This window comes from Saccopteryx bilineata, chromosome 1 (assembly GCF_036850765.1).
Source record: "Saccopteryx bilineata isolate mSacBil1 chromosome 1, mSacBil1_pri_phased_curated, whole genome shotgun sequence".
In the NCBI taxonomy this organism is placed as follows: domain Eukaryota; kingdom Metazoa; phylum Chordata; class Mammalia; order Chiroptera; family Emballonuridae; genus Saccopteryx; species Saccopteryx bilineata.
Window position 1 is genome coordinate 278,779,790 of NC_089490.1, and position 23,621 is coordinate 278,803,410.

Genomic DNA, 23,621 nt, shown 5'->3' on the forward strand with positions numbered 1-23,621 from the left:
TGTTGATTTTTGCATGTTTCCCCTCACTTGTATATAAGCTCTAGAGATTAAAAAAAAAAACACTTTTGGGGATTCCTACTGTATTCTAGACATTCCTTGGGATATATTTGACATTCAGTATTGTTGAGTAAGTAAAATAAATCAGAATCAAAAGAATTAATACATGGTTAAGATGAAATCTGAAAGCCCTGTGCCATTCTCTAGAAGTATCCACTGTCAGTAGCATATGCTTCCAGACTGCTTTGATATAAGCATATATTCACATACTTTTCTCAACAGTACAGGTGACACGCGCCACAGACTGCTCTATAGGGTCTTTTCTTTCACTTTATATTTCACAAACATCTTTTTATGTCAGCACATAAGTAGCTAACCCATTTTAAAATTCGAACTGTGTTGCTCTGGCCAGACAGTCTAGTTGGTTAGAGCATCATCTGGAAACGCAGAGGTTGCCAATTTGATTCCTGGTCAGGGCACACACAGGAACAGATCATTGTTCCCTTCTCTCCCTCCTTTCTTCTCTTGCTAAAATCAATAAATAAAAATTAAAATAAAATTCTGTGCTGTATTCCATTGTGGATAAGGCTATGATTTAACTTTTCTGAAAGAATTAGTTTTAGTTAACCCATTTTATTATATGCTGTAGTAAACATTTCCGTCCATTTATTTTATATACTCAGGCTAGAATTTTTGTAGGATAAATTCCTAGAAATAAGATTAAGTCATCAAAAAATCTTAAAGTGTCATTGCCTTCAAAATCTACTAATTAACACTCCTCTCTCATCAGTGTATGAGCATCCTTGTTTTTCCATATCGTCATCAATGCTGTTTGACTATTTTCAGTTTTTGCTAATGCTGTTAGTTTGAAAAGGTATATTTTTATTTGGCGGATAAATTGCCAGGTAGAGGAGTCATGGTCGGCGCTTGATACCTTTAAGGAAGGAAGGAGGGCTTGTCATTGGCCCCTTCCTAGAAATAGTTCATTCTAGTTCTCCATCTTCCTGTCCAGAGATGAGCAAGGGGAGGCGGGTCTCTGTCCCTCTTTCATTCAGTATGGGTGTTAGGGGTGGCTGCAGCAGCCAGCCAGAGTACCGGCTAAACCAGGGCCCACACCTTGCGTGCTGCCCTGATCAGCATCACCAGAACAGAACGGTTGCTTGTACCTCTTCCACTTTTACCAGAAGTGGCTTATTTTCTACACCCAATTGTATTGGCTCAACCAGCCTACTTAATAAAACAAGTTAAATAGAACCTTCTTTTGGCTGGAAACTCCCCACTATCTAAACTAAATTTTAAAAATGAGATCTGAAGAATGAGCACCCTAAGGGGAAGTGGTTGGGCAGTGGGAACAGCAACCGCAGGGCCCTGAAGTTGAGAATATCTTTTGGACAAGCTGTCAGGGGCACGTGCAGGATGAACGGGGCAGTTGAAGAAGGCAGGGGCTAGATTCATACAGGGAGGCTAGAGCTGCCTGCACCGATCAGCCCTCGCAACTTTAACGGCATCCACAGTAGGAGGATCTGAGTCACTCCCGTCCCTAAAGATCAAGTAGCCAGTGCAAGAAGTGGGTCAGGCTTTGTGAATTCGCTGCTCATAGCCGGCGGTAGGAAAGCGATCATAAAGCCCTTTTCTAAGTGAAACGGTTAGCTCGTGCAGCTCTATCAGTCAGTGGTCAAGGTCGAGGTTGGGAGAGTACGGGTCCGAAGCCAAACTGCACACGCGCGTTGCCTCCCGCACACACTTAGGCAGCCCCGCCAAGCCCTGGGGTCTGAGGCTTGTGCGCGTGCGCGGGGCTAGGGGCGTGGCCCACGCGCGTCCCGGTTGCCGGGATACTGATGCGAAACAATAGCGCCGGCTCGAGCTCCTAAGCGGCTGTGTGTGGTCCGCTAGAGGGGGCGGTTGGCCCTCATTTTCCGAGGAGTCCGAAGATAAGCGGGTAAGAGGTGCCGCACGCGGCCCGGGCCTGGGGAAACCGGTCCCAAACCCGGATCCTGGACTCCAGTGCTGCTCCAAGCCCCGTACCCTGACCCGGTCCCAAGCCTGGGGGGTGGGCGGGCGGGCGGGCCGGGCCTAGGGCTGACTCACTTACTTCTCCCCACGCAGCACACCTTAATCTTCCCAGTTTGGTCCTCATCTTTGCACAGCGATGCCGCTTCCCGACACCATGTTCTGCGCGCAGCAGATCCACATCCCCCCGGAACTGCCGGACATCCTGAAGCAGTTCACCAAGGCAGCGATCCGCACCCAGCCCACCGATGTGCTGCAGTGGTCCGCGGGGTAAGCGCCCGGGACCAGCGCCTCGTACAGCCATGGGCCCCGTGCCCAGGCGTGCTAGTGAACCCTCCTTCCTGGAGCCGTGCTCCGACGCCCAGGACACTTACAGTATCCGCAAGACTTCACTTTAGCATCGGTGGTACCTACTCCTAAGTCTCTATCTAGAAAGCATCGTGGTTATTGACCATGGGACCAGAAATTACTGCAAAATGCTCGCTTATCTACCAAGTGGTAACAACTTCATTGTTGGAGATTGTTATCTATGCAGATAGACTAACACATAGAAAGCAATTATAGTCCCTTTATTTTATTTTTAAAGTGATTTTTACAAGGAGGAATTTTATGTCCATGTTCCTCCTCCTCAGACAGTCCCCCGGGGTCAGGTGCTGGCCAAACCAGAAGACTGAAGTCATGCTGGGGCCTCAGCCCAAGACTGCCTAAGGCACTGTCCAGCGTAGTTCATGGCAAATGAGTCTTCACAGTTTATTGTGGCAAACGTTCTATTTCCAGGACCAGAAATTCCCAATTGTAAATTTACAAGTCAACAGACCTTAGAACCATTAAAATAAACTGTTTTGATTTTACAGAAAAGCTCTTTGCCCCTTTTCAGTTAACAGACTTAGAAGCTCACTTTTATGCTCACAAGAATGACAGTATAAATTTAACTGGTTTAGTAGCTAGCATATCAAGTTTTGCTGAACTCTAAAGTCTGTAACCAAGGTGAATTAGTTTCCTATGACGGCTGTACAAAATCCCACACAAACTGATGGCTTAAAACAACAGACGTTCTTTTACAGTTCCAGTGGCCAAGAGTTCAAAATCAGTTTCCCCAGGCTCAAGTCAAGATGTTGGCAAGGCTTTGCTCTGTCTGGAGGTTCAAGGGAGAATCCACCTGATTCTGCCTTTTCCAGCTTCTAGAGCCTGCATTCTTTGTATTCTTTAGCTTGTGGCCCCTTTGTCCATCTTTAAGCCTGTAGTGTGGCATCTTCAAGTCTCCCTCTGTCTCTCTCTTTCTTATAAGGACACTTGTGGTTGCATTCAGGACTTATCCAGATAACTCGGGATAATTTTCCCCACCTCAAAATCCTTACATAATAGGCAAAGTCCCTACTACCATGCAATGTAAGACCCACAATTCCAGGATTAGGACCTAGATATCTTTGGGGCCCTTACTGAACCTCCTGTTCAAGGCTCCTTCTTGTAACAAATCTGGAGCTTTGCTTTCTGAGAAACACTTCTTTCTGTCAATTGCTTCTGAAATAGGCACTCAATGTTCTTGCCAAAAAAAAAAAAATTACGGCATACACTTCTGTCGGTTGCTTCTGAAATAGTCACTCAAGGTTCTTGCCCCCCCGCCCCAAGTTATGGTTTCTGGTTTTAACCATTATTCAAACTTAAACAAAAGATAGGACTCATAATAAAATTTATTTATATTCTACAAAACATTCTAAGATTTAATCATTTTTTCTTGGAACATTGTATTTGGTAACACTTTAAAGACAACTATTTTAAGCTTCACTTAAAAAGGCTTAGTCAAGAACTTTCTGAATGTTCCATGCAGCTAATTTCAAGAATAATTTGGGAGTTTAGGAGAAAAATCAGGCATTATTCATTAAGCAGTGTGTGTGATGGACTTAGATCTATTCCAGCTCTCAGAACAGAATCTGTAAGGATGTTGTTCAGAAGAAGGCGAATTGGTCTTTGAAAGATTTTGTAGGCAGATTGAGATTGAGACAAAGTGCAGGGTATTCCAAGAACAGGACACAGCATATGAATGAAGGGGCTGTGTTAGGAAGAAAAAAAGGATAAAATAAAAACGGCAGAAAACCAGGGTGCACTTGGAACTAACTCTGTTGTGGAATCCCAAGTAGACATTCAGGTTAGCATTATTTTCAGCTGAGGTTTTCCAGCAGCAAAGGTGGGACAGCTTTGCCCCGAGCCTGTGTACTCTGCTGTGATGTCGTTGCTGTGCCTTACGATGTCATTGGGCAGTTGTGTATCACGCAGTATGAGGGAGGCCAGAATTGACCGAGTACTAAAAGGCTGCTTTCACTCACATGGGCCTCCCGGGTACTAGCAGAGGCTAACACAAGCTAGTCTTGTCATTAATGCAGTCTTTCTCAGCCTCCGCTCATTTGACACTTTGGAGGGGACAGTTTTGGGGGTGGTGTATGAGGGAAGTGGGGATGTAGAATCCCTAGCAGCATCCTGGTCTGCACCCACTAGGTGGCAGTAACACCATCCACACCCTTTGGTGACAACAAAAATATCTCTGGAAATTGCTAGTGCCTGCTTGGGAACAGAAGGACCCAAATTGCCCCCTATTGAGAACCACTGTTGTACAGGCTCTGTCAAGCTTGGGGATGGGTTTGATAGGTTATGAAGAGTAAAGTTCATGAAGTAGGTGAAAACCAATTAGGAACAGTATGGCAAAACCAAGCACCCATGCTTCAGCCTGGCATTTTCGGCCTTCAGGTCCACATTTGTCTAACTGCTGCCTTCGTTTTGACTCTCTCTCAAACCACTCAGTAAACAAGATATGAATGGAGTTGTTTTAAAAACATGAAAGCAAAGTTGAATTTGAGGGGTGGAGAAAAAAATGGTTGAGATATAAAATTTGTTTTAGCCTATCAAATACCTATGGACATCTTCTTACATATTCAGAAATGTTTCTAATTATTCATGTTTTTAAAATTATTACCTGTGACCCTGGTGGATGATCTCCTGTTTCTTTTCCTGGTGTTAGTTGTAGAGCCGCAAATGATGTGGCTCAGCCGCTGGCCGCCTCTGGCACGCTGGCCCAAAGGGGAGTGAGTTTTGCAGAAGAACCTGCCTGGCACCCTCCCTCCTCCCTGCCAGCCAGAGGCTGAGTGTGTGCGCCCTCTTGACATGTTGCCCCAAAAGATTTCTGTGCCCCCGCTTGCCCCCTGTATTAAGCAGCAATCTCTGTGGCCCAGAAAGGAACAATTAAAGGGGAAAAAAAATACTAAACAATAAAACAAAGAAACAAAAGCTGGCAGGAACAGTGAAGGGTGGGAGAGGGGTGGCCTCTGACCTAGCAGAGTTATGCAGCCCACTCCCAGTGGAGCACATAGAAGACACCCCTGATCTGGGTGCCTTAGAGTGAACAGGCAGAGATGCTTGCACTCAAGCCTCTGGAAAAATAGCAAGGCCTAGAAAAGGGAAGACCGAACCTCAGCTGTTCAAGTGGAATGACTGGACCATGACATTACCCTTGGGTGCTGTGGCTTGTATCTTCCATTTCCTCTGGCAACATTGCAGGATCACTCATGGTGTTTGTTTAATAAGAACAACAGGCGCTGTGTCCACTCAGTACTTCTGAGAGCCCTAAGACAGGGACTGTCTGTAAAGCCAGTAGTCAGGGCACCAGCACAGCCGCCTGGCCCATGCAGGTTCGCATTGGATTCGGACAGTCGGTAAAGAAACAATGGAGCCAAAAACTGATGGGCCATCATCTTTAATTCTAGCTTGCACCCAGCAGGCAAGTAAAAACACACACTGGGCTCCCAAACCCACTCACATTCAGTGCTCACAAAGCTACTGACTTATCCGAGTTTCCTAGAATCAAAGATTTCTAGCTCACCAGACTTATTCACCTCTGTTCCCCATCTCCTTCCTTCTCCCTGCACAAACTCTGCACAAACTGGCTTCTCACTCAGCACTCCGCCATCTTGGCTGCTTCTCCAGGCCTCCTCCACGTGGCCTTTCTCTGCTCCCTGCTCTCTAATGCTAATCTCGGCCCTGGCCGGTTGGCTCAGTGGTAGAGCGTCGGCCTGGCGTGTGGGGGACCCAGGTTCGATTCCCGGCCAGGGCACATAGGAGAAGCGCCCATTTGCTTCTCCACCCCCCCCCTCCTTCCTCTCTGTCTCTCTCTTCCCCTCCCGCAGCCAAGGCTCCATTGGAGCAAAGATGGCCCGGGCGCTGAGGATGGCTCCTTGGCCTCTGCCCCAGGTGCTAGAGTGGCTCTGGTCGTGGCAGAGTGACACCCCGGAGGGGCAGAGCATCACCCCCTGGTGGGCAGAGCTTTGCCCCTGGTGGGCATGCTGGGTGGATCCCGGTCGGGCGCATGCGGGAGTCTGTCTGACTGTCTCTCCCCGTTTCCAGCTTCAGAAAAATAAAAAATAAAAAATAAAATAAAATAAAATAATGCTAATCTCAGGATTAGCATTGCCAAGAGGGCAAGCTCCCATTCTGTCCCCATTTTATAGTTTAGAAATCAAAACCTTTAATCCAATATACAAAATAGGGAAGTCTCTAATACAAAGTCACTTATCAGAGATATGATGGGATTGCACCACCCCACATCAAAAAGGGTGGGAAAGGCTTAGTCTTAAAACCAAGCCCCAGGCTATAAGGATCCTGCCTGCCCAGAGCCCACCCCCAACACACATTAATATCACCTGGGCGACAGGCTTCCACGTGGGCAGCGCCATCTTTAACAAAGTGAGCATAATATATTTCATCTGCCCAACACTGTCATTATCCTCACTTTACAGACAGAGACCCTGAGGCAGCAGAGGGTTAAGTAGCAGAGCTGAGTGCAGGAACTGGGACTGACTTGGGACCTCGGACTCTAGAGCTCTCCTGTCTCATCACTGTTAGGCTCAATGTTGTTTAAGAAAGTGTATTACTTAATTATTTGCTTTTTGTGTATTGATGAGTCTTCAGAGATGTCTGTTGTTGTTAGGTATTTTTCAGCTTTGTCAAGAGGAGATCCACTTCCTGTAAAGGACAGAATTGAAATGCCTGTGGCCACTCAGAAAACAGACACTGGCTTGACTCAAGGAATGCTCAAAGTTTTGCACAAGCAGGTATAAGAGGTTTTATGTTATCAGTTTAACCTGAGAGAAAGCCAGGCTGTCTCCTTAATGCCTGACAGAAACCGCCAAGGTTATCCCCGCAAAGTGCTTTCCCTGCGATAAACCTTTGAGTTTCATTCAAAGAGGAACTTGTAGTGTTCAGGGCCTTTCTCTAGTTGAAAAGAACCCAAAATAGCTATTCATGATTAGCTTGTAGGAAAGTAAAATCTAATTTATTTTCAATGCCAAATTAAGATGCTTCGATGCTGTTGGACTAAAATAAAAAGGTCTGAAAATAAAAAAATATGACATTTTAGACATGGAGGTTGCAAATCCCTTCTTGAAATATGTGTTCATGAAAGCTGAAGGCATCATCCAAAAGATGGTTGCCCTGGGATGCCTGGTTCCGACCCTCCCGACAGCCTGGGTCTGGCCCTGCCCTCACAGCCTTCACGAGTCTTCTCCTGACTACCAGCTTGCTTTTAGAGAAATGAGTTAATAGGAGGTATATCATCCAGCTATGAGGATCAACGTTCATAGTGATTGGGTCGTATTGCTAAATATGACACCAATGATATAACCTTGATTTTTAAATTGATTGGTCCCCATTACACATTTGAAAAATAATTTTTTATTTTCCAATTACAGTTGACATACAACATTATGTTAGTTTCAAGTGTACAACATAGTGCCTATTATACATTTTGAAGTACTATGCTTCTGTACAGGATACATTGACTTCCGAAAATAGGATTTTTCCATGGCACTCTCTTATAAGGGAAAACACATAGCCATTGAAAGAGGGAGCTTGGGAAAAGATATGCTAGCATGGCTCAAAGCTTTTCACATGGAACAGTACTAGCAGGTTGCAGAAGGTATCCATTTTCATAGATTGTTTTAAAATAGTAGAAGGAATGAATTCTTATTTACGATTTCTCCCATGTAACTTTTAACATGTTTATGGGGTTGGATTTTAAATGTTTTTATTACATTTACTGAAGTTAATTTTTTATTACGAAGTATTTCACACAGATAATAGGGGATCACATACCCAACATCAGCATGCCTGTTTTATTGTTATAACACTACGCCATATTTACTTCACAGTCCTTATCTAAAAAGTAAATTGTCAGAATTGTTGTCAAGCTCACTGCCCCCACCCCTGCATGCATGCCCTCCCACTGCATACATCCCCTCTTCTCACCACAGGGCTGACTGGGTCATGGATCCAGAGTTCACCTGTCCCTGCATGGGTGCCCTCCCACTGCATACATCCCCTCTTCTTACCACAGGGCTGACTGGGCCATGGATTCTGAGTTCACCTGTCCCTGCATGGGTGCCCTCCCACTGCATACATCCCCTCTTCTCACCACAGGGCTGACTGGGTCATGGATCCAGAGTTCACCTGTCCCTGCACGCGTGCCCTCCCACTGCATACATCCCCTCTTCTCACCACAGGGCTGACTGGGTCATGGATCCAGAGTTCACCTGTCCCTGCATGGGTTTGAGTACTTGGGGTATGTTCAAGTATTCCCAACATTATATTATTTTGTGGGTTTTAAAAACTTATATAAATTGAATTATACTGTGTTTTCTAAACAGTGTAGCCACAAGCGAAATGTGAAATTAGCTGATCTTGAGCAGAAATGGAAAAATTTGTGCCTGCCAATTGAAAAATTCAGAGCTATCTTGCAATTGGATCCTTGTGAACAAGAAATGGAGTGGATAAAATTTTTAGCGCTTGGATGTAGCATGCTTGGTGGGGTATGTACCTAGAAATAGCATATTGATAATTCTGTGTAATCATAGCTTTGGATGAAAAATAATTTAGGTGTTTCAATTACTGAAGGAAACACATTTCTTTAGTAATTTTGTCTCAGAAAAGTCATGTTTTTCAGATACTTATTGTATTAGCAGACTTATAGTTATTTTAATTTACAGAAGTTAAATACTTATGAATACCTCAATTTAAAAGATGTTAACAGTAGGTAAAATATATGGATATCATTAAATTGTACTTAGGTTTTAGAAGAGAATGCATCAATGACTTTTTATTAAACCATACATCACTTGGTAAATGGATAGTATCTGTTTTCCTAATCTGTGGAGAGAGGCACAGAATTATTTTATACTTTAATTAAATCTATTATTAGTAACTAATACACTGCTCACAAAAATTAGGAGATCAGAGAACGTGCAGATACTCTAGTACTTTCAGCCTTTTGTATAGTGCATTTTCACCAATAAAATAAAAGTTGGTTTTGCATCTCATTTGCATAATTGAACAACTTTCTCTCACTTGTCATTTGCTTTTCTGATGTTCTTAATTAAAAACAATCAAGTGCTGCTTTTTTTATGGCTTTGTTATAAAGTACCGTTCTGCTAGGTTTATGTAGAGACACTAAGTCCAAATGAATTTTTAAGGAGTTATTTATTAAAAGGAGGAAATTTAATATGCTGGCTGCATATGGCTAACACGAGGCATAGCTGACCCAAATCAAGCGTGCTGACTATAGCCCTGAGGCAGGTTATATACCTTTGATCACACACAGGTTGGCGGGAAAAGGAGGAGGGAGAGAGATGACACAATTCATTAGCAAGCTTATAACATTCATCTATAGGATTTATAAAAATATTTCTACACATTAAAACTTACAAGGTAATATGATAGCAGAAAATGTTCTACATATAAAAAGATATTTCTAAATTTTCTAATGTTTGTTTGCCATTCCTTTGTCTAGAGCAGGGGTAGTCAACCTTTTTATACCTACCACCCACTTTTGTATCTCTGTTAGTAGTAAAATTCTCTAACCGCCCACCGGTTCCACAGTAATGGTGATTTATAAAGTAGGGAAGTAACTTTACTTTATAAAATTTATAAAGCAGAGTTACAGCAAGTTAAAGCATATAATTATAATTACTTACCAAGTACTTTATGTCGGATTTTTGCTGTTTGGCTGAATAAATCTTTATACAACAACTTACTGTAGTTAAATCTATCTTTTTACTTATACTTTGGTTGCTCCGCTACTGCCCACCATGAAAGCTGGAACACCTGCTAGTGGGTGGTAGGGACCAGGTTGACTACCGCTGGTCCAGAGGTATATACATTGATTACACGTTTTCAGGAGGGGATGGGGAGCCTACATGGCACCAGGGAATAAGCATTTGTAAATGGCCCATTAAAGAAGGAAGAAGAAGAGAGGAAAAGATTTGCTTAATCTCTCTCCCCTCTCCCCACACCTGGCTAGGTGTTTACCCGGTTTCTCACAGAGGTGGGGGAGGGGGAATCTAGTCTCCCAGCACAAAATCTTTTTACAATACAGTGTTGTTGTCTATCCTGAGTTGGTGTAAATCACACACAAGTACAAGAATCATATTTACAAAATCTCTCTGTATGCTTAGCCCAAGTTATAAAACGCCTTTTAAGCTTCCTAGTAAAAAGGGGGTTTTCTACACAGTATGTCTCTGCAAGCCAGAAAAACTCCCTCTTTCCTCTCCTGAAATATTAATCCTTCCATTCTTTGGTACCTTACCACAGCTTCAGATTCATTTTGAAGTATCCCCTCATTTTTGTGAGCAGTATAGATAGCTACAGTACAGCTTTGCTGATGTTCAAGTATAACCAAAGGGCTTGGGAGTGAAGTCCCAGAAAGCCCTGCTGTTCTGAGGTGAGAGGGTCTGTGAGCCCCGGAGGTCAGGCGGGGCGAGGGGTTGGAGCTGGAAGGACATTGGCCCGCCTCCCTTCGGAAGTCTAGAATCTGCAGCTCCAGTGTTTGAATCAAATAAGGGAGAGTTACCACTTTAAGCTCTGAAGAAAGGTGGTAGAGAAAAGAGAACTTTCTTCACTGTAGAAATGAGCAGTTTCTTTTACCATACCCCCCGCCCCCTTCAGTCTTTGGACCCAGAGAACATAACCGGATAATTCATATTCCTCACTTCATGGCGCACAGTCATCTTGGGTCCATACATGAGGCTCTTTGATTCAATTTTAATGTTTAAAAATCACTGTATGTAGCACTACTCAGCATGATTACTCCCACTAACTAACCTACTCGCCTGAAGCCAGGCTTTCCTGAATCTCATGCTTCCCTTTTATCACACCTCTACCCTGAGAAATGCTTTAAGTGTAGTTGGTTTTATCTTTATGAAAAAAATAATTATGTTGTTAGTAAGATTCTGGAACTTTTTTTTAACTGTCAATTAGATTTTGCCAGATACTTATCTGTGTCATTACAGACAGCAATAGATCATGTCCTCTGCTGTGCAATACTGTGGGGACACACTGCAGTTCACGTCTATTCATGGCACCAGGGAGAAACTGAAAGCCCAGGAAGGCCAGGTTTCAGGCTGGTGGCAGCCTAATGTTGCTCACAATGGCAGTGTTCCCTGGTCAGCCACAGCGAGGGCAGTCAGCCCTGGGCCATTGTGCCACGGGCTGGATACTGGCTGACCACGTAGGAAAGACAGGTTCCGGGGTCATCAGAAGAGTAGTATCTCAGTGGCGTGTTATAGGCAAGGGCAAAGACAAGTGAATTTAATTATTGGAGAAAATTTCATGTCAGTTTGCTCCGCTGGACCTCTGTGGAATTAAGATTTTATTAATATAAAATTAATATCAAACATTTGGATTAATGTTTATAGTTTGTGCCTCTAAACTTAGTTGTGAAATTTAGATTTTAATAATGATGAAAAAGCAGAATATTTAAAATTTTGGGATCCATCTTTGTCATTTCTTTTTCCCTAATCGTGAAAATGAAGCACAGATTTGCAAACACGAGGAATCTGTTTTGGAAGAGACGTCTCTTATCCGTTGTGTGGTGTGCGACACTAGGTGGAGACATTTTGTCAAAGATGGAGCTTCATTTCCTAAACTGCCCAGTGGGGAAGGGACAGAAAAGAGCATGTAACCCTCTCTCTTCCTGTAATACGTTATATGGGGTCCAGCCCTGTCCCCTAAGCAAGCCACCCTGGCGGTAGTGTTAGCTGCTGGCCTTGGCTCGCCTCTCTCCTGGGGCTCCTTCCTGCAGGGAAGCCCTGGGAGCCAGGCCTTATTAATGCCACTGTGTGTGCCCACGTTGGCGAGGTGCCTTGGAGGGGCACTGACGTGAAGCTGTGACTTCCAGGAGACAATTCTTGGTGTAGTTTGGCATTTCAGCATTTATTTTTATGCTTTAAAAGAAAACCTTCAAAAAGGGAAGAAATGAAATGAAGCGGGATGAGTAGTAGTTTAGAATGAGTTACTGCCTTTCTCTGTATCTAGTCTCTCTGCTTCCATGGTGGGTGCTGTTCTTGCTGCTGTGTCCATATCTGCGTGGCTTGTGGCAGATCTATTCTCTGTGCTCTTGGATTTCTCTTAAAAATCACTGTGGCCCTGGCCAGAGAGCTCAGTTGGCTAGAGTGTCATCTGGACACACCAAGGTTGCAGGTTCGATCGCCAGTCAGGGCACATATAGAACAGATTAATGTTTCTGTCTTTCTTTCTCTCCCTCCCCCTCTCTCAAAAGTCAATTTTAAAAAATCACTCTAGTCAGATGAATCGAGTTTAAGGTTTCTGCAAAGACTAGAACCCAGTCCTTCATTCCTTCCCAAATGTGTCTGGAGCACCGCTTTGTGCTGGGCCCTGTTCTGGGTGCTGATGATTTCAAAGTGAATGAGAGAGGCCAGCGCCCCTGTGCCCTTGGAGCTGACATCCTATTATCTCCTTGAAGTGCTAATCTCTCCTCTGGCCATTTTTTCTCAACCTGCAGATGGGGATCAGGGGCTTTGTGGGCTGCCCCAGGCAGGTTGGGAGTGGCAGTGATTCCCATCCTCTTCCCAGTGCCTGGTATGCTTACCTGGCAAAATGATCACATCTGTATGTCACGACCTGTATCTTTACATTTCTTTAGCACCATGAAATGTCCTATAATGTCATTATGGGCTTTCTCAGTAAGTGTGTGCAGGGAATAGGGAACTTGTTTTTTGGTGCTCTAAAAATGATAACCATGCTTAAAAAAAACCCCAAAATTTTTGATCTACCATTTTAACGCTTAGGATCATTGATGGCGGCACTAATCCAGTGATGGAGGTGGCGTCCTGGTTTACTTTCCTACCACCTTCTGTTCAGGCTTCCCCAGTTGGCCTCTAAAGCCCATTCTGAGATGGCCAAGAAGATTCCTTGCCACTTGAGGCCAGTGACAAGATACAGCTGCCCACCATGAGCAAGCCCCGATGTGTTTGGAAACCACTCCCAAAGAGGAAAGGGCTGCTCTCGGGTTTCTGGGATCATCTGCCCCAAGCACCACTTAGCCCATTACCGAGTCCAAGGCTCTCCCTCTGTGGGGAAGATGAAAGGGGGGTGTCTTTCCACTGGAGCATTGCTGCGCTCACATCCAACCCACACACGTCGGCGGGTGCTGGAAGTGGTGGCCCGCCATCCCTTTCCTGGTGTCTGGCCTGAGCAGGTTGGCTTTACTCTGGGACTGTGTCCCAGCCACCTGGAAAATGCCGATCTCCCTCCCTCACCTGCCAGGAGCCCCAGAATCGAGCTTGAAGTGAGAAATCCTGTGAGGATAAGACAATGGAGTGAAAAGGCTCGCATGCTTTTTGCAAATGAGATGTGGAGTTAGTACCACCATTTGACATTCCATCCGGCTGCCTCCTGAGCACACACAGGCCACACCTTAGGCAGCAGACATCTCTGATCTTCCTCCATGTGAAAGAGTCCGTCAGACTCTGTTTCCATTTTTATTTCCATGCTCATTAAAAGGGACACATTGGGGTTATGTGTGAGGTGGTCCTGTGTGTCATCACGACAGCAGCTAAGATTCTGAAATCAAAGAATTCCACAGAACTGGCGCATAGAAGATGCTCAAGGGCAGTGCCTCTGCGTCTGCGCCTCTCCCACACCTGCGCTTTAGTTTCAGGTGGTGGCCCAGGCGAGTGCCTGGCCGTAAGAGAGTGAGCGTGTCAGCTACCCCCCTGGGGGGTCTGAGGCCAGAGGGGTGCCTGCCGAGGAGGCCGGGAGCCAGAAGTCCGACTACCTGCAGCCCTTCGGAGCCGAGAAATCTGTTTATAAGAAACAACTCTCAGTGCAAAGCCACGGAAGTTGCTTCACGAATCCTTTTGGATATAAAAATTACTGCAAATCTTACTGTCAGACATGTTAACAACGGTCTTGTCATCGTGTCTTTGCAGAAGGTAGCAATGCTAGAATGTTTTGATGAATTTTTTTTCCTTAAATACCTCTTCCTCGGGAGCACTTGAACCTCCAGTCACACAGCCCTCCTCTGCCTGCTCCTCCGCAGCTGCTGCTTCCCTGTCATCCTCGCTGGGCTCCCGCGCCGGGTGGCGGGGACCTCCTTCTACTTGTGTCGGATATAAAAGCAGAATCCAACATTGAACATCATGTCTTTGCAGAGTTTCAAGCAAGAAACACATATTGTGACACAACTTCTGTTTTACCAAGTCCTCTCTTGAGGACATTCTGTTAGAGGGACAGCCTTGCAGTTAGTTCGTCAGGGACGTGCAGGAAACAAGCGACTGTCTCCAGGAGCCCCGTCAGGACTGCCCTCCACCCAGCAGCGCGTCCCAGAGGTCAGGAGCCCCCTCAGGACTGCCCTCCGCCCAGCAGCGCGTCCCGGAGGCCAGGAGCCCCCTCAGGACTGCCCTCCGCCCAGCAGCGCGTCCCGGAGGCCAGGAGCCCCCTCAGGACTGCCCTCCGCCCAGCAGCGCGTCCCAGAGGCCAGGAGCCCCCTCAGGACTGCCCTCCGCCCAGCAGCGCGTCCCGGAGGCCAGTGTGGGAGGGGCTCTCCCGATGCCCTGCTGCCCAGCTGTCGGTGATGGTGATGGGGAGTCTGTCCAGCCCTGGACTCCCCGGAATGTGGCAGCGTGTCTGCCCCTGCCCCCCCTCCCTGACCCTACCCAGTAGCTGTTATTGATGGCTACCAAGGTGGCCTGTGTCTGGTCTGCTGGCGTATTCTGGGCAAGTAGCCTAGCCTCTCTGGGCCCCACTGTCCTCATCTCACACGGTTGCTGTGAGGAGGGAAGGAGATGCCCCATCAAGCTTCAGACGGTGCACTTTGTGCAAGAGCCTCGTTTCTGTCCCGCTGCCTGTGTCCTCCCCCTGTGGCAAAGACAGCACGGTTTTTCTCGCATGTTTTATTTACTGCGGGAACCTGGTTGAGCTCCTGGCACATTGAAAAAACAAACTGCCATGTCCTGAGAGGGCACACATCCAGGACCTGCAGGTGGCCTTGAGGAGCGGAGGGTGGCCGCCAGCCAGTGCCAGCAGGGAGTGAGGCCCAGCAGTCTTACAGCCACGAGGAAATGGGTCCTGCCCACAACCTGAGGAGCCTGCGGATGGAACAGGCATGGCGCATGCTGACGGACGGGGGCCTGCAAGAGAACCGGCTCAGCTGTGCCCAGAGTCCCGCCCCACACAACCTGCCAGATGGGAAATGTGTGGTGTCTGGAAAAAAACAGACCTGGCTCCAGCCCTCTGCATGTCCCAGAGGAGGACGGCAGAGTGCTAGCCCACGCAGTCGCTGTTCCAGTCAAGCAAGTCTGTGTGGCTTTCCCTCAGCCGCAGCTTCCCCTGGGGCTGCCCTCTGTGCCAGTCCCACTGGTTCTTTGCCTGCTCTTTGCTCCTAAGTGCAGACCAGGTTTTTTCCTTCAGAAGCTTCCCTACAGGAGGCCCTTGGGCTGCAGTGTCTGCCCATGAATGTGGTGTAATTGCCCCCACCATGGTTGATGTCAGCCTACCAACATAGGATCAGCCATCTTACAGAATTCCTGGACATTGGACAGGCAGGTCTGGGGGGCGACTCCTGCTCTCTGCTGCTGCCTATCTCCGGTGGCTGTAGGCTCTGGACCCTGCTGCCCCTCCAGGTTGCTCCTGTAAAGTCACCAGGACCAGACAAATTCTATTTCTAAACCAACTCTGGTCTTTGACACAGGCAACGGCTTCTCAAATGCATCTCATGCCCTCATGGCTGGAATGGCTTGAAGGGGAGGGTGAAACAGATCACATGCTCTGGAAACATAGTGGTGGGGTGGCAGGCTTCCCTGAAGATGGGCAATTGGGCTGAGAGGCGAGGGTGTCGGCCAGGCTGGATGAGGGTGACTGATGTAGGGAGCAGGAGAGAGCTGAGGGAGTGCCCAGCTCAGGGGAGGAGGCCTGTTGCTTTCCAGAACCGGGCCAAGGCCTGGGGCAAGGGCGGGCCCTCAGCGCCCAGTGGGCAGGTGGGCACCAGCAGGATCCTGCCAGCCCCCACCCTCCACAGCGGCACCCCTAGTTGATAACAGTTTAATTTGTCTCTAGGTATGTTTTGGGGCCAGAGGAGCTGGAGGGTTCTGGAAGGCTCAGGAGGTGTGTCTTTAAGGAAAAGGAGGCTTCCTCCTGTCTTTAAGTCATTTCCATATTAATATAAAATCTGTGAGTTAAACATTTTTTTTCAGACCAGTTGCATCCTAATGAACCCTTTCTTTTTATTTCTTTTTTTATGGCAAGTATACATTCACCAAGTTCTTAATTTAGATTAAGAGAATAGTGTATTTTGGGGAGGATTTCTGTAAAATATAATCTTTGCTCCAATTTTAGCAAATCCAAGCAGTAATAGTCCCTCCCCACCCCCGTTTGTGATGTTTTTAGTCCTTGAACACTGCCATGAAGAACCTGTGCGAGATCCTGACCAAAGACCCGGAGGGGGGGCCTGCGCGCATCCCCTTTGAGACTTTCTCCTACGTCTACCGCTACCTGTCCGGCCTGGACCCCGAGATCCCTGCGATGGAGACGGAGGTCTATCTCACCTCTCTGAAGGAAGGCATGTAAGTAGACGCACTCCTTGACACGCGACATACTGATGATTACAGACCCTCCTGTCTCTCACCCCTTGTTTCCGATAGCTTGTCCCAGCTGGTCCGGCTGTGGGAGGAGGAAAGGCCCCCACCATCTAAGCATGCTGCAGCGGCAGGCAGCTTTCCTCCCTGGGAGTCGGGGCAGTGTGGGGTTTGAGTTCAGTTCCCTTCAGACTACAAAGGGAGGACATTTATCCTGTCGTGAAAAAAACTTTATCCAAATTTATCTTGATTCTTAAGTACAATATGTCAAGTCGTTTAAAATCATAGCATGTTGAAAAGTAAGATAGAATTTGTTTCTCAACAATGAAACACAGAAATGGATTACTGCAGGAGGAGCGCGTGACTGGGCCCATGGACACAGCTGCTCACTGTGTGCCCCATACCGTGCTCCCCGGAGTGGGGGATGTGCAGAGGAAGAGCAGCCTGAGAGCGGGCAGGTGGGATAGGGTGCTACTCTCCCCCCGAGACCGAGGCCATGGCTCCATAGAGGAGGCTCCCTGAGGGTGGTGACAGCGCCCCTCATGGGCTTAAGCCCAGGAAGCCTGTTAATTACAGGAGTGGGGGCTCTGGGTGAGATAGGATGGAGCCTGGCTCCCACAGACTTCAGCAGAGTGAGAGAGAGAGAGAGAGAAAGAAAGAAAGAGAGGGAGAGAGAGAGAGGGAAAGAGAGGACTTCCAGCACATCCTGGGCCACTGCCCCTAAGTGCCTGTGTGAGGGGGTCTTTCCCAAGCCTCACACCTTCCTTTTCTTTTTCTTTTCTTTTCTTTTCTTTTTTTTTACTTCTTTTCCAAGTGAGAGGAAGGGAGATAGAAAGATAGACTCCCACATGCACCCTGACATGAGGATTCTGGGGGTTGATGCTCTGCCCATGTGGGGCCATGCTTGCAACTGACCTATTTTTAGCACCTGAGGTGGAGGCTCCATGGAACAATCTGATGTGCTCAACCAATTGAGCCATGGCTTTGGGAGTGGAAGAGAGAGACAGCGAGAGAAGGGGAGTAGGGGGTGAAAAAGCAGATGGGCTTTTCTCCTGTGTGCCCTGACCAGGAATCGAACCTGGGACATCCACATGCCAGGCCAATGCTCTTACCGCTGAGCCAATTGGCCAGGGCCACTTCACACCTTTGATCTGTAGGTTTTGTCCCCAGCACATGTGTATGGATTGCCTACTTGGTGCCAGGGATGCAGCCCATGGATCATAGCACACTGGGCCCCAGAGAGTTGCAATCCTAGGGACTCCAGATGCACAGATACTCAGACATCAGGCAGGCTTCAGGGCCATGAGGACAGCAGAGCCCAGGGTGGAGCCTGGACGAGGAGAATACATCCCCTTGGGCCTGAGAAGCTCCGTCCTGCAGGCCCACCAGCACTGCCCAAATGCTTATCCCCTCTTACCCTCCCCCACCTTCCATGTCCGGGATGCAGAGTGAGCCCAGACCAACTCTCACCTCACTTCCTGCATGACAGAACCCTGGCTGCCTTGTCCCTTCCAAGACATTTCCTCTCCTCCTGCCTTCCAGATCGCATCTCCTAGGAGGCCCAGCCATCCGACTGTGCCTCTGGACCCCATAGTCCTCCAGTAGGTCATTTATCAACTCTGTAACCACTTCCTGTGGCTCCTCCGCTATTCTCCTTCTTCCCTTCACTCCTGACGCTGTCAGGCCATTAGGTGGCCCTACTCTCTGCCCCATCAGAGTTTCCCTGAGCCTCCTCATCCCACACCTGGCCCATAGCCCTCCTGCCTTCCTGGGGACACCCCCAGGCACTCAGCAGACATGGCCCAGCCTGGAACACAGGCCAGAGGCATTTGCACTCTGCCCGGCATGTCACCAATTCCCTCCAGCCCGCCCTTCATGCCAGTGATAAGCCACAGGAGGGTGACTGGCATCATCCTACCACCAGACCTGTTGGCCACTGCTATCTGACTTGGGGTCCATCCCCTCAGCCTGCTTCCCTCCTCCCAAGTGATGGGGGGCAGTCCCCGCTCTCACAGAGAGCTTCCCCCACTGTGCTGCCCCAGGGGCACCATAAGTTTCCTCCCACTGCTGGCTGGGCTGGACAACCAGGAGTGCTGGCCGATGAGGTGCTGGGGGCTGACTGTGGAGCACCATTGCCAGGACCTAGCCCAGGAGTCTTGGGAAGCCCCCTGGAAAGTTAGAGCGAGCCCTCTCTGTTGCCAGAAGGACGCTGGCCTGACGTGTTCATAGAGAAGTTTGTTCTCAAGCCCCTGGACTCTACCTAAGGTGAAAGTCCAAATAAAATTCCATAGTATGATTTTCTTTCATCACCTGATTATCAGTTCTCCCCAGCTGTGGACATGGGTGCCAGTTGGCTTTCATTCTCCTGCAGCTTGAGGAGGACAGCAAGTGGTCAGGTGACAGGCGTCTTTCTACAACATTCCACTCTTCTTTTAGTGGCCACATGAGAGACTTTCCACGATGTAATTCCCCTGGGCCTGTAGGAGAGGGTTGCTTTTTACAGTAAAACACCACTTAGAACCACTACTAATTTGTATTCATTTTACTTTTAAAATATGAGCCCTAAAGACAGATATCATTTTCCCCATGACACTGAAACTCAACATTGTTGCCTGGCTGGTTGACTCAGCGGTAGAGCATCGGCCTAGTATGTTCAATTCCTGATCAGGGCACACAGGAGAAGCGACCATCTGCTTCTCCACCCCTCCTCTTTCTCTTCCTCTCTCGCTGTCCCCCTCCCACAGCCATGATTGGAACGGTTCAAGCAAGTTGGCCCTAGGTGCTGAGGATGGCTCCATGGCCTCAATTTCAGGAGCTAAAAATAGCTCGGTTGCCAAGCAACAGAGCAGTGGCCCCAGATGGTCAGAGCATTGCCCTGTAGGGGTTTGCCGGGTGGATCCTGGTCGGGACACATGCGGGAGTCTGCTTCCCTGCCTCTCACTTAATTAAAAAAGAAAAAAAGAAAATCAACATTGTTATAGTTCAATATTTTTATAGTACATCTACTGATGTTGACAGTTTACTCATGTTCACCATCTTTTAAGAAATAATATGTATAAATAAAGAGAAAAATTAAAAGATACTATTGTCAGTGCCAAATTTCATGGACATAAGACAGTTCTTTGAATTTCACTGAACAAATTTTTTTATTTTATTTTAGTGTACTTTATTTATTGATTTTAGAGAGAGACAGGAAAGGAGAGAGATGAGAAACATCAACTTGTAGTTGCTTCACTTCAGTTGTTTATTGACTACATACCTTGACCAGGGGACTAAGCCGAGCCAGCGACACCTTACTCAAGCCAGCACTGTTGCCCTGGCAATCTCTGAGCTCAAGCCAGCGACCTTGAGATCACGTCAATGATCCCATGCTCAAGCCATTGATCCCATACTCAAGCCAGCAAGCCTGTGCTCAAGCTGGCGACCTCGGGGTTTCAAACCTGGAATCTCAGAGTTTTGGGTCAATGCTCTTATCCACTGGTCAGGTGCACTGGACAAACATTTTAAACAGAAGAGTACTTTTGTTAACTGGTGACTAAAATTTGAGTTGTCAATAAAGAAAAGAAAAATCTTTAAATATAGTACTGATCTTTTTCACCTAGAAATAAATACCCATTTTTGTATAAAAAAATAGAACTGTTTAATTTTTGAGGTAAGAATTACTGACTAGAGACCATAACTAATCAATTTTTAGGGTAAAACTTTTAAATTATATTTAAATTAAATTATACTAAATCATAGTTTTATGAAAGTTGTATTGTGTATTGTGAGAAATTACTAATAAGTGTCTTTATCTGTTTGCATTTTAGAGACTCTAGAAAGAATGGCATGATAGGACTTGCAGATTTCTTCGTTCTAAAGAGGAAAATTTAGAAAACCTCTGACAGACAACTCAGAAGACATGCCATTAATACAGAGGACAGCATTTTAATGTCGAAAGAATGCTTTTTAAAATCTTGGCATAAAATACAACTTGTCATTAACCACGTGCATACTCTGTGTGAGTTTTTTTGATAATGGAAATTTAGTGTGACTTATGTGTTCGGGAGGGTCTATTGACAGGGAAGGGATTGCCCTTTACTGTGTTCTTGTAAGACCCTAAAGGCAAGTCATTTCTAGCAGGAGTAAAACAATCTACTTGGAAGGGCGACAGGCAGTTTAAAACCGGCTGGTCTTTTTCATGGGAACCCCTGACCTGCAGGACGCAGGCACCCTTTCTTCTCTGGCAGCTGCACCAAAGACTGCCCAGGAGGGCATCTTCAGCCAGAGCTGGGTTTTCTCTGGAAAGGTGGGCCTGGAGACTTGTGCTCGCTCAAAGGGCAGCTGTGGCTGCAGAGCAAACAGGACAAGCAATGTGGACCAGCATGTGGAACAGGAATAAGGATCTGAGATCTTTTACATGCTTTCTTTATATACAGTGTTACATACAACATGAGAACCAGTAGGGAGCACAGAATATTAGGAAACATATATACTTCTTGGCTAATTTTTCTGAGAGCCCAGAACGGTTTGGCTCGTTGCTTTTCTGCACATTGGTCACCATGCTGATAAATATTATCGGTGTTCCAAGACTTGTGAAAACCCAAAGTTAAGTGAAATGTTTTGCTGTTATCTAAAAAGTGTTTAGTTTTTTGCACTGAGCTGTGTAAAGTATATTTTTCATCTGAATACTACACTCCCTTATCTGAGATGTCATTTGCCTGAACTTTTGGTCACTCTCCCAGTAAATAGGCAACATATAGAGATTACTCTATAAATTTACAAGTAATTATTAGAGTTTTAAAAAGCTTTCACTATTCTTAAATTTCTTTTTATTTTTTTTTAATAGTTGTACTCCATACTGCCTTTCTTTTTTTCTTTTTTTTTTTTTTAACAGAGACAGAGAGTCAGAGAGAGGGATAGACAGGGACAGACAGACAGAAACGGAGAGAGATGAGAAGCATCAATCATTAGTTTTTCATTGCGACACATAGTGTTCATTGATGGCTTTCTCATTTGTGCCTTGACCATGGGCCTTCAGCAGACTGAGTAACCCCTTGCTCGAGCCAGCAACCTTGGGTCCAAGCTGGTGAGCTTTGCTCAAACCAGATGAGCCTGCACTCAAGCTGGCGACCTCGGGGTCTTGAACCTTGGTCCTCTGCATCCCAGTCCGATGCTCTATCCACTGTACCACCACCTGGTCAGGCCTTAAATTTCTTTAAACTTTCTAAAAATTTGACTGCTCCAAAGAGTTTAAGTATTTTCCTTCTAACTGTAATGCCTCAACACATGGGGATCAGAAGAAAAGAAACCTTGGATTTTGTATAAGTGCAGTTGTGGTCATAGAGTGAACAGATGTGCCAAAGGGAAAATGCTGAGAACAAGGGCGGCTCTAATGAATGCAGAGCCCTGACGAGCGCTCCAGCATTACTGTCCACTTGTTGCAGACATGATAAAAGACATATATAGAAAGGTTTTTGTATCCACATATGTATGTAGGTATATATGTATTTATTTTGCATGTGTGCACGTGTGAGAGAGACAGGAAGGGGGAGAGAGGAAGAGAGATGAGAAGCACCAAGTCGTAGTTGAGGCACTTTAGTTATTCACTGATTGCTTCTCATACGTGCCTTGATGGGGGCTCCAGTTGAGCCAGTGACTGCCTTCCTCAAGCCAGCGACCATGGGCTCATGTTGATCCCACGCTCAAGCCAGGGACCCCGCACTCAAGCTGGTAACCTTGGGGTTTTGAACCGAGGATCTCAGTGTCCCAGGTGGACTCTCTATCCACTGCACCACCACTGGTCAGGCAGGTTTTATATTTATTTAAGCAAGAAAATCAGCCACCTCAGGAGAGTACACATGGGTGCAGTACACAGGATGTTTGCAACTTATAAAGACATTTTATAGGAGACAGAAAAGGGAAAATTTAATATAATGAACTAATAGCTCCCCTCAGATGGGATGGTGAAGGAACTGAGCACTTAGGAGATCCTCGCTGACCCCAAGGTTGGACCTGGACTTCACAGTGCAGAGGAGTCCTGGAGCCCTTAGGTCTGCCGGGTTCGCTGGGTGAACAAAAAGTGCAGCCAGAAGCTGAAAGGGACGTGCATTCTGCCTCCTTTGCTTGCGTGACCTTCCAGTGCTAGACTGTCGCCAGAGATAAACATGGAATGAGCTGCAAGGCATTCTGAGGAATAAGGGCCACAAAGAAGCTCGTCTAAACATGGAAGTCCTTGGGCAGTATGTCCCAACAAACCCTTTCTGGGGAATTTGCTGGATAAAAAGAATCAGATAAGCAGGGAGCTGGGAGAGGTCAACATATGAACCAGTAGGGAGTGCTGAATATTGTTGACCTGGAGAACTAAGGCTAGGCGATAGTTATAAGGATATGCTATAGTATATAATGGGTGTATGTTCTGGCCATGTAAGTATATAGCATCTGTCAAGAATTCTGAGGCTGGAATAGCTATATGAAAAGAATCTGTTAAAATGAAGTTTACATCAGATGTAGAGGAAATTTCATTATTGATCATAGTAAAGAGCCAACACACAGTAGCCAAAAAAGAAAAGACTAAGGATATTACATAAAGATACACATGTTAATCATCATAGCAAAAATACAAACCTTCCTAAATACATAAATATAAACAGGTAGGTAAATAGAACAGCGGAAGGCTAAACCATAAAATAAGAAATACCATGTAGGAGCAGGAAGGTGTGGAAT

At 46.4% G+C, this 23,621-nt stretch overlaps 1 protein-coding gene across 3 annotated transcripts; it reads left to right on the forward strand.

Moving 5' to 3' along the window:
• Positions 1-1,852: 1,852 nt before the first annotated feature.
• Positions 1,853-20,886, forward strand: ROPN1L (rhophilin associated tail protein 1 like). Of its 3 annotated transcripts, none has more exons than XM_066243626.1 (6): positions 1,853-1,936; positions 2,145-2,277; positions 6,983-7,106; positions 8,697-8,858; positions 16,729-16,904; positions 20,726-20,886. In XM_066243626.1, the coding sequence occupies exons 2-6, from the start codon at positions 2,147-2,149 to the stop codon at positions 20,787-20,789; spliced, it is 657 nt and encodes a 218-aa protein (XP_066099723.1). In that variant the 5' UTR covers positions 1,853-1,936; positions 2,145-2,146; the 3' UTR covers positions 20,790-20,886. The 3 variants fall into 3 exon arrangements, with proteins under 3 accessions (XP_066099723.1, XP_066099706.1, XP_066099715.1); XM_066243609.1 differs by having other exon boundaries at positions 1,855-1,936; positions 2,104-2,277; XM_066243618.1 differs by having other exon boundaries at positions 1,873-1,936; positions 2,123-2,277.
• Positions 20,887-23,621: the final 2,735 nt, after the last annotated feature.

Coding starts and splice junctions, on each gene's coding strand:
- ROPN1L (XM_066243626.1), top strand. CDS start 2,147: ATGCCGCTTCCCGACACCATGTTCTGCGCGCAGCAGATCCACATCCCC. Junction 7,107..8,696: donor TCAAAGTTTTGCACAAGCAG/GTATAAGAGGTT, acceptor TTTTCTAAACAG/TGTAGCCACAAGCGAAATGT. Junction 8,859..16,728: donor GATGTAGCATGCTTGGTGGG/GTATGTACCTAG, acceptor TGATGTTTTTAG/TCCTTGAACACTGCCATGAA.